Here is a 10,842-nt window from a genome sequence, read left to right as displayed (position 1 = left end):
AAATAAATTGTCCCAATTACAATAAAGTGTGGCTCTTGGTCAGTGTGCACGGCAGGCAGTTCATCTTTATTACAATCAGTTAATGAAAATCAATCCCCCTCCTGATAAACTCTTATCTCCACGGCCTTTGCTCGCCCCTCGTGCGGGGAGATAATAAATTAGGGTAATATTGGCTTTGATGAGGGAGTGAATTGCAAATTATTGTAACTTTCCAAGATTTATGATGCAGATGCTTAATTTCCGAGCTGGGTTTTTCAGGGCGTCAGGGTGCTGGGGGGCCATTTGTTAAAAGTTTGGTGACACAGACTCGTTAATAAAAATACACACTCAGACAACCAGGTGTTCTCTACTGTTACAGTAGCAGAGAAAGCACTGCTGAAATGGCAGGAACTCCTGGCTTGTAGGATTCACAGGCTGTATTTTCCTCACGTGATATTTTACCTATAACAGAAAACCCATATTGAGATGCAGAAACCCAGGGGATACAACGTGTTTACTAAAGTAGGACTGCCAATCGGACGGTAGTATCCCCCACCCCCCCCAAGAATCTCTATCACCCAAGCCAGGAGCCTGTGATTTGATATGTAGGTCAATACCCATTCTGGAGTGAGCCAGTGGGTGAGATATGTCTAGTTGCTCGCTGTCACTCTGATTATTGAGGAGACACAGAAAGATTGAGTTGGTCAGGTATGAGAGAGCCTGCGGTATGAGATAGCTGTATAATCGCTGCGACTAGAGCAGTCTGAAAACCACACACACACACACACACACACACACACACACACACACAAATGACTAACTTCTTGCTCTTTGTTCTGCAGCAGTGACCCATGTAACAGGGTGTTAATGTATGTGTATGTTGAACGTCTTCTACCCGCTGCAACAATCAGACTCTGAGTGCATCATTAAGCAAAAATGCTTCTGCGAGAAGGGGGTTAAGGGGGTCTTATGAGTCGTCAGGAAACTGAAGGAGTGATGCAAAGGTGATCGTTTAAAAAGGAGCCACACAATCTCAGAAGAGCAGAGCTGAATGAGTTTACGGCCTCGTGGCCGGTTCGAACATCACATGCATCATTTAGCATCAATAAATCCAGGCTGAACAGCTGAAATTGCAACAAAAGATCCCCGTTTGAGACTCTTGCAAGATGTTTTGCACTCATTTCATCCTCTAGATGATCTTTTATTAACGTCATTATCATGTAATAGCTGAAAATCATCTCTAACTTGAGGCACGGCGCCTTAAATATCAATATCAAAGTAATTTTAAAGCACCCTGACGCTCCGAGCACTTGATCATCTGATACAAAAGTCTCTCCTCATCAAGGCCACCTCATTTAAGTCTTAAGGAACATCTTGTATTAAGACAGCCATCAATCTATCCATTATCAATCAAGGAGAGGACTCACACACCACTATCTATTTATCTTGCCAAGTGCTCTATTAATATCAAATTAATTTCCCCATTGAGAGTATCAATCACTCAAGTAGTTTTTTTCTCAACTCATTAGCTTGGTAATTGTCCTTGTTTACAGGGAAAAGTCAAGACAGGACGGCTGAAAGAGGAGTGGACGAGCAGTCTACACAGGCGCGAGCAGTTTCCTGCAAACCTGTGCTGCTACATCCTCCCTGCTAATAAACATGGACGGGACTCCTTCAGACTGTCGAGCGTTGACCTCGGAAGATTTGACATATTCTTCATTTCCATTTTATTTTAAAGAAAGTTTTCAATGTCAATCTACTTGCTTAATAAAAAATAAATAAATAAATAAAATAAATAAATAAAAAAAGGAGCTCCCAAATTTTTAGATGTTCTGAAGTTGTCAAGAATCTCACCGTCTTTGAGCAGACTGAGAGGGCGCTCTCACATGGGGTTATTATATAAGGCTTGTGCTACCTGACAAGACCTGTCAGATGGCTGCATCTCAACAGATGACATCAATCAAGACGAGGCCGGAAGCGTTTTAGCTTTGTTTCAGATTATGAAGCAAACGGAAGGACGCGCAAACACGGTTTACATGTCAGCAGCTCAGTTTACAGCTCGACGATTAAAGTCCTCTATTCAGATAATAGATGAAGTAAGAGAAGCCCAGTGGTGGAAGAAGTACAACAATGTAAAAAATACTCGATTACAAGTCCTGCATTCAAATTCCAACTACTGCAATATGTAATTAAAGTATTAAAAGTGCTTTTTCTGCAGTACGACGTCCCCTGTGACTGATGTATTAATATATATGACATGATTAAATTGTTGTGTAAGCAACTTTTTTGCTGGTGTAGTGTTAACTTTATATACAGGGAGGTAGTTTAGTCTTGTGGTTCAGGCCCCTCCACAGGGTCACAACAAATCTGGGGCATTGTGAGTTGATGAATAGGACAGAAAAGAAGAAATTTATCCTTGTTTATTGGACCTTTCTCTAATATTTGCTTTATTAAATTGGGGTTTGAGTATAATAGGGCATCCTAGTAGTCGCTGCCTTTTTGAAAGGGGTCGTAATATTTGGAAACGACTGATGATTGGCTCTGTGTTTAGTCATAATATCTAGAGTATGTTCGTGGTTTAAAAAGTACAATATCTGCTTCTGAGATGCAGCATAGTAACAGTATAAAGTGGCATGAAATGGGATGACTTAAGCCCATCAACATTGTAAGTAGTTAGTTACTTTCCACCAGCCTCCTCCAGACAGCTCTGCGAGAGTTTTAACCCCTCTTCATCCCTCTCCATCGCTCTCCTCTCCTCCTTATATTAAGCTTGAGGTGATGAAGTCACCCAAGGAAGACTTGATTCAGGCCAGGAAGGTGCTTCACATATAATGGGTGAAAATGGTGACACGTTTCACTGCCCAGCTCCTTGTCGACTCACCGTGGTGTCTTTATATGAAGAAATGGGACACGGAGAGATTAAGTATGATTGGACGTGTGACGAAACACGCCGTCACTCACTAATGTAAGGACGAAGATACTTTGAACTTCATTCAAGATTCTAAATTAAATCTACTAATTACAGAGCATTAATTCTTAATGTCCTCACGAGGAGCGTGCAGGAGATTTTTTTTTAAATTGCATTTCTGATGCCGATAGAACCTGATCACATCCCTCTCTCTCTCTAATCACAGCACTCATTGTTCACGTATAGTGCAAATATCAGCAATGTGTGTGTGTGTTGACTTTAACCTGGTGTTAACCACAGACTAAATCCTATTTGGAGCCATGCAGCGCTCTGGCAGACAAAAGCAAAGCCAGCAGCCAGCTCAGCACTCAGAGGTAACATTTACACAGGGGACTGAGAACATACTGTGGATCCCTACAGCTACACAGCCAGCTTGTCAAAACTGTCTCTATACTACGAGCTGTCAGGCCTTATGGACTGAGGACCCCACCAGGACACAGGTGGTATTACAAAGTACACAGTCATGAAAAGGTAAATGAGCTTTCCTATTAATGTTCATATGGTTGATTACACTATAATCTACCGTGTCCACAGGTACAAGAGTGACAAAAAAAACAGACTTTGATCCGGAGTGTCCAACACTTTAATACAGAAAATTTCATATACAACACAAACATATTAGTTTTCTTACAATGTCTCAAAATAACCTACTGAGCACAACAAATGTAAAACATATTACAGTTAAAACATCTATACACAGGCAAATGTACACAATATAAAACACATATATACACTCTTTTAATATATTATTATATAAAGATTTTTTTTTTTAAACCTTTAAAACTGGAAGCCAAACAAGCTTGAAGAGGGAGTGTTTCACAGAAGATGAGAACCGAGAGAACTGTTGAATATCAAACTGACACATCATATATTATGGATAGGTAGTTTTTACATACAGTTGTTGGATCCTGTGTATTTAACATGCCAATTTCTGAAACAACAGTCGAAGCAGAACAAAGAAATAACATTTAAATACACAAAACTTTGCTGTTAAAAACCGTTAAGTGCTACTGAAATTAACTGGATTATAACAGGATCTAGAAGCCACGTCGCTCTGCACACAAACAGCTTACACACAGTGTGGAGTTATATTCTGCAGCTTCATACATGGCGGAGTGTCTGGAGGCTGTGCATGTTCTCAGTCAAAATGAAATATTTACAATAAACTTGTTTTTGTTCGGAGCTGCCTCGATGTCAGCACGTACCAACTTTAACCGATCCGACCGCTCTAAACCCAATTTATAACGAGCGCGTTGACCTCAAGCCACGGGATCTTTGAAATGATGCGACCTCATGCAGGAATCCACAAAAAAAATGTAAAGTGGGAAAGAAATTGCATCTTTTATGATAGTGAAATCCTTCAAATGACAAAAACAGAAAAAAAGATCACAACATTCACAAATCCCCCCGCCCCTGCCCTCCCCTCAAAAAAAAAAAAAAGAAATTACAAATACATATGTCTGAGCTCTAGTCACTCTTTCCTCAAGCTGGTGATGCTTCCACGTTCTGTTTGTCTCCACGTTTCTCCGTTTAAAAATCATTTATATTTATTTATTTTTTTCACAAAAGCAGCAGAACGAGGAGTAGGAGTGAGAGCAGGGAGCTGTTGGCAGCTGCTGCTGCTGCTGCTGCATGTGACACCCCTCGGTTGGAAAGACGAGGAGTCCTCGGGGAGTTCTGCTTCAGTTTACTCGGCGGCAGCGCCTTTAAGTCCTCCAGAGCGCCGTAGGCTGCCATGGAGAACTCGGGGTCTCCTGTGGTCAGCAAGTCAAACACGCAGGACTGAAAGTACACGTCCTCCACCTGCAGAGTCTCTCTACACTTGGCTGTGGCTCTCTCCACTGTGTAGACCTGGTGAGGGGGCCGCAGAGGACCCAGCTCTGTGCTGGTGCCCTGCACGCGGGGCTGCTGGCTCTGACGGCCCAGCGTGTGCTCTTTGATGAGCTCATTGCGTGGACAGCCGTGCAGGCACAGCTGCAGACCGCCATTGTCCTCCGAGAAGTCCAGGGTGTCCTCCGGCATGCGGATGGCAAAGGTCAGGTAGCTGCCCACACGCCGGACGATGATTGAAGTGCCGATGTAACGGGCCTGTATCTTCACCTGCCGGCCCACCCCAGAGCCGCCGCGCTCCACGATGGTCAGGCTGCCGCTCTCGCCGCCACTGCGGGTCCCGTCCTGAAAGGCCAGCGGCAGATCGTCTGTGGTGGCCTGGTACACCTTCTGATCTGTACAGCCGTGGTAGGACTTGAAGATCACTGTGATCTGAAATAAGAGGAAAAGATGAGCTCAGTAACATTTAAAATACTAAATTCACTTCATCACGTAACAGCTTGTTGAATATTATGTGAATCAGCTGAAAGAGCTACTAGGTAATACCATGTGAAGCCACACGGTGGCAGCAGGAAGCTGCTGTAGAAGGTGTTCATGGTTCAGACAGGCCGTTTAAAAGAGTGACAGCGATTTTCTCCCTCGTGCCAACTCATAACTACTGCAAAATGTTCAGAGGACTGCTGTCATTCAAACAAAACCACTGTGTGGTCCTCACCATCACCAATCCTTTGTTACCTAAAACAAGTCACTGACACTAAAGCGAGAACTGCACACGCGACACGCTTTCAGCCTCAGAGTCTCCGTGCATCGCCCAACACTTCACCTACGCTGGCACTGCTTGTGCTTACTCAGTGACTGACTGTGATTTGTATTCCAGCTGAGCTTTGAAAAATTGGGGCCTAACCTCTGTTTCTTCAAAGTATCTTGACAAAGCGGTGGCTGTGGTTAAGTTTACACTTACGGGGGATACTGTATTTGATGGATGATTTCCTGCCTTAAGTCTGGCAGCTGAAAACAACTCCAAAAAAGCACGATGGGGGTATGCGGGTGCTGGCACAGACAATACCCACGCTACAGGGTTTGCATTCGGCTTACGCTACCCAGAACTCAGCTGCAAAGCTGCCCGTTTAATTAACAGCATCGACCCAAAAAAAAAAAAAAAAAGAAAACGCTCGCTGCCGTCCAATTATTCCTTTATTTTTCCACATTATTCCATATTTACACAAAAAGCAGCCAGTTAATTATTTGACCAGAGGGGTGAAAAAAACATTCCAGATCGTGGCGGTGGAGGAAAATGTTTGAGTGAGCGTTAATCACTACCATATGACCACCCATGTGTTAAAGGTAGAGCGCTCAAGCATGTCTGTGATTCAACACCGCTGAAGGACTCCCCTCCTCTCTCTTTTCCCCTCACAGATCTGAGGGAGCTCCAAGACAAGAGGAATGCTGGAGGCTCGAGAGGCACCGTGGAATGACGATTAACTTCACATGTTTGATACTTTATGGCAATGCTTTAGCCAGCACTGAGAAACAGCCTGCCCATATATACATATATGCCATTAGTTTCAAACTCATGTTCACTTTTAATACGGGAGGTGGCTGTCGTGAGAAAAGTGCCCCAGCAAGGTGTCGTAAAGTAAATCTGAGGAGACTGTGATTTGTTTTTTTGTAGATTTTTCTTTGATCGTTTTCTCATGAGATCTCGACGATTTACATATTCAGGCCTCTGAAATCTATTTTAAATGAAGTTAAAATCAAAGCTTAAACACATATGTGAAATGTTAGAGGGTCTGCAAGTAGACACTGCTTTGTTTTTTAAGGAGTCACATGTCAAAGAGTTGGGAATCACTGCTCTAAACCAAGGCTGCAACTAATGATTTTCAAAGTCGATCAGTCTGCTCATTAGTTCAATAATTTGATTTGTCGATTTCTTAAAAATTGAAAATATGGCCTTTCATACGCGATGTCTTCACTTTCAGTACTTCGTCCAAAACCCTATGATTCCTCACACACTGTCACACATGGAAAGGAAAATGTTTTTCTTTCTTCTATCGATTGATCAAGTATTCGTCGCGGCTCCACTCTGAGTGCATCCTTACCTTGCTGGTCGCCGTGGCGCTGGAGCCGAGGACAACGGGCACGTTGGTCACCTGCACAGACAGGAAGCGGTTGTCGATCAGAGGCCACGCCCCTTCCACCTTGCAGGTCTGAAACTCGTCTCGGAAAGTCCGTAGGTGCGGGTCTCCGAATAATCCACAGTGGGCGTATTTCTTCTGCTGACCCGCCGACCCCGACATGAGGACCCGATTCTCGTAGTCGCACAGCTCCGACACGGCCGGGCGAGACGTACTGGGTACCTTGGCGGAGGAGGTGGGCCCGTCGCTGGAGCAGTTATGCTGTGAGAATAACTCCTTAATGCGGAAGACGGCCGAGTGGTAGACCAGGTCGCCCCTACAGCTGCGCGCCTGACGCCTGGTGCACAGGGCGTAGGCCCGCAAGGCAATGCAGTAGTCCACATCGAGAGCTGCGTCCTCCTGCAGACCACTAGAGGGTGAGGTAGAAGCCACATACTCCGCATTGCAGCGCTGGATCCGACACTGCTGGCAGTGAGCTGGAAAACAAAAACGATAACCATCAACACTTTGTACTGTTATATCATTAATGCACATTTATACCTGTGACAATGCTCATCAGAAACCTTCCTTCATACAAAAATCATGCAGACTAGATCCTCCAATCTGAACAAAAAAAGATTGTTTCCTCCGAATAACAATCCTAAAATCCATCATGACATTTACGTACGCATTACCTCAGCACAGAACACGAGGCAGCAGAGTCAAAACTTTTCCACTATCAAGTTTAGCTCAATCAGGAGAGCCATTAAAACCCGAATGCGTGAGCTCACGAGGCCACGGTCCCACACTGTGCTCTCAGAGTCAGTCAAAACTTATTTCCCCCAACTAGCCTCCACAGAAATAGCATGTAGCCTCCGTGTAGGAGGAAACCAACCTGTGTTAGTTTGCCTGAGGGTGCTGAATGTGGTTTGGCTGTTGCTGAGGTAATTGAAGTCCATTAAGCTACACTGCATGGCACGGCAGGGCTCTGGGTATGGGGGCTGCTGACTTGAAGAGGAATATCACAAAGAGTCACACTTGTTCGGGGTCTGAACTGAAAGCTTGGGAGTGAGGATGGGGGCAGCACGTCTCAGCGTGTGATATTTAGGTGGTATTGACTAAATTCATGACTTCCTGTTAAGTTATAACTCACAAGTGGGAAATCTATTATCAAGGAAAACAAAGAGCGGCAACTGTTTGTGTGGGAAGTTTAAAAAAAGCGGATATTCATCAAGTTCATTTCAAGCGTCGTGTTACTTTTTAGGTGGGAGGTCTCATATGCCGTCTGGGATATTAACTCCTGCTGTATTATGGATGTGTTTTGTAGATCAGCATCCACAACACATACATCACTTTTGCTGCAGAACCCGGATCAGTTGCATCACACCGCATCTCCTGTTGCAACAGAATAATCTCCTTGTTTACTTGCAAAGCTCCATCTAATCTCCACCAACAGCACGGACGGAGACGACGAGATAAGCACGGAGATTTCACACCAGTGCACGAGAACGTTTTTATTTGCACCATTTCTTTCCCCTTTCTGCATGCATCCGACACGCCGAAGAAGGGGGCACGACAGATGATTAATGCACCTCGCAGTCGCTGCACTTCAACGCGAGCTCCGATAAAAACCGAGATTCGAGAGGTCAAGTCGGAGCCATTCTGCATCCCTCCTCTGATTTCCAACAGGCCTTCTTCTTCTTCTTCTTCTTCTTCTTCTTCGCCGCCGTCACACAAGCTCTGCTGTGATTGACACTTTTTGACAATCGCTGCTCACGCAGACATCAACAACCACACAATCTCCCTTAAGGGTCTTTACGCTCCGGCACTTTGCAGGCTACCAACAAGTGTGAGGACCGAGTGGAGGGGAAAGATGACAAACACAAAACGCATTTATATTAAGATATTACAGATTAGTGGACGCTGCTTTCTAAGCGGCTTTAGGCTGCAGAATAATAAGAGATGATCAATATTTTCACTAACATGAGTGCCAGACGTCAAAATTAGTGTGAAACAAGGCTGACAACACCTTTAAATGATGATAAACACTCAATTTGTTACAAAAAAACAACCAATATTTAGGACAGAGCTGGGCACAGTTATGTTTTAAATATTTACTCCATGATTTTACTCAAGTTTAAACCAACTATTTTAACAATAATAACTTTTAGGTGCTACATCCAGTAACTAAACAGGAACTTAAAGTGGTCTTTAGATATGAAGCTGGATAATAATTCAATATTAGTTAATTTATTACAAATATTTAGACATAAATCTTTGTTATAGTCTTGTGTCATGCCTTGCAACTTTAATCTTGGCTCATTTTGAGCATCATATTAAAGTAATTAATTAATCATCAGTATATTATTAAAGTGCACATTTGCAGGAGCTTTTAAAGTGTCTGATGTGTTTGGTTTGTGTCTGATGTGTTTGGTTTGTGTCTGTGGCTGCAGCACGACCAGAGGCCAGAAAGTTGGACCCCCATGCATGGTGGCTAACAAAGTTAATAAATGAAGCATGAATAGAGGAGGGGGGACAGGACGGTGCTGTTAGCTCCCCCACAACTAAAAAACACCTAAAACTGCTGGTTAAAGTCAGACTCGTGGCTCCAGTGTTAGTAAAACCGTCTTGTTTCGGTTTTCTGGTTTTAAACAAACAAACTTTCTCGGGTCTGTTCAGGCTAGTGAGCTATCATGCTAACGGTGCTAACGCGTAACTTTCACGCAAAAACTTCCGTGGAAAAAAACGCAACAAAGGCGGCGCTCATGTGCCTGCGTGACACCGTGACCGTGAAGCTGCGTGTGTTAACTTGTTTGGTGTCGTTGTTCCGATTCAAATCGGTTAAAAATAAGGTTTAAAAAAGAAAGAAAGAAAAGAAGTGAGGTGGGTTAACTCGTGCTGCTCGGCTAGCCTGAGCGGAGTGTGGCAGCAGCAAGAAGAAGCGACTTTACTTCACTTTGTCCGCTAAACTTTTAAAAACAAACTTTATTTCCCGACACAAAACACTTCAAACTTTTTATTTGCGGTGTTTAAAAGTGTTAAAAAGTCAAAGCACGGGCACACACAACGCCAACGGCTGGAAAAAGACGAACAACAACAACAACAAAAAAAAGTTTCCATCTCCAGGAGAAGGAGGAGAAGAGGGAGAGAGGGTTTCCTCACATGCAGGAGAAGAGTGGAGGAGCTCGGATTGAAGAGAGAGGAAAGAGAGGGAGGAGGTGAAACAAAAAATACAAACTTACCTGCTCGAAACAGCAGCGAAAGTAAAACCATCGTCAACGTTACACAGTCCCAAAGCTGCCGCTTAGCCGTGATTTGTGGTCCGCTTCTCCCCATGCCAATCCATTCACTTAGAATGGAGTTCCTCGACTGCTGCGCATCGACGCGGTGGCTGCGGGAAATCAGACAAAAAATCGTCTCCGCTTCCCAAAGCGCTGTCATTCAAAAAAAGAAAAGAGGAGGGGGGGGGGGCCCTGTCTTCAGGGCGGCTCTTAACGAGGGAGGGGTCTAAAACAAAAAAAACAAAAAAAAAAAAAAAAAAAAAAAAAAAAAAAAACGGAGGAGGGGGGCAGAGGTGATTGCTGGCCAATGAAATACTAATTATTCACTAACCGCTTGATATTTACATGTAGCTGCAATTACTGTGAGGAGAAGTGAGATTATAATTACCCTGATTAGAATTAGAGAGTCACATGGTGCTGTTGTAACACTATTACAACTATATCTATCTTTTTCTCACATTGCAAAACTTTTAAAGTTTGCACTACAAAGCCAAACAGGGACAACTGTGTCCTCCTGGACTCCCACCACCTCCTCCACCTCCTGAAGACAAATGTTTGTGTGTTTTCAGCATTAAGCTGAAGGATTCCCCCCCACCTGTTGTTTTCTCACTCCAGACTTAGCGCCTGAATAATAATAAAGAGTTTGACTGACAATTGTGTGTGTGCAAAC

General features: G+C 43.8%; 2 protein-coding genes across 2 annotated transcripts in view; one reads left to right on the top strand and one right to left on the bottom strand.

The window, feature by feature from the left end:
• celf5a (cugbp, Elav-like family member 5a) overlaps positions 1-1,646 on the top strand; it is a 180,111-nt gene extending 178,465 nt beyond the window's left edge. Inside the window, exon 12 of the mRNA XM_027290656.1 lies at positions 1,533-1,646. The gene's annotated coding sequence lies outside the window, so the exon portion shown is untranslated. The remainder of the gene's footprint in view (positions 1-1,532) is intronic.
• A 1,861-nt stretch (positions 1,647-3,507) lies between these two features.
• rgmd (RGM domain family, member D) lies at positions 3,508-10,357 on the bottom strand. Its single transcript, XM_027290549.1, has 3 exons — positions 10,134-10,357; positions 6,877-7,388; positions 3,508-5,209 (listed from the first exon to the last, which is right to left on the bottom strand). The coding sequence occupies exons 1-3, from the start codon at positions 10,330-10,332 to the stop codon at positions 4,508-4,510; spliced, it is 1,413 nt and encodes a 470-aa protein (XP_027146350.1). The 5' UTR covers positions 10,333-10,357; the 3' UTR covers positions 3,508-4,507.
• Positions 10,358-10,842: the final 485 nt, after the last annotated feature.

The sequence above is a fragment of the Larimichthys crocea genome, chromosome XVII (genome assembly GCF_000972845.2).
Source record: "Larimichthys crocea isolate SSNF chromosome XVII, L_crocea_2.0, whole genome shotgun sequence".
Classification (NCBI taxonomy): domain Eukaryota; kingdom Metazoa; phylum Chordata; class Actinopteri; family Sciaenidae; genus Larimichthys; species Larimichthys crocea.
The sequence above is the reverse complement of the archived record's forward strand: the minus strand, read 5'-3'. Positions and strand labels throughout refer to the sequence as shown.

Excerpts from the sequence above, each read along its gene's own strand:
- rgmd (XM_027290549.1), bottom strand. The coding sequence starts at position 10,332 with ATGACAGCGCTTTGGGAAGCGGAGACGATTTTTTGTCTGATTTCCCGC. Across the intron at positions 7,389-10,133 it reads TTCGCTGCTGTTTCGAGCAG|CTCACTGCCAGCAGTGTCGG; the intron begins GTAAGTTTGTAT and ends TTTGTTTTCCAG. Across the intron at positions 5,210-6,876 it reads GCGCCACGGCGACCAGCAAG|ATCACAGTGATCTTCAAGTC; the intron begins GTAAGGATGCAC and ends CTCTTATTTCAG.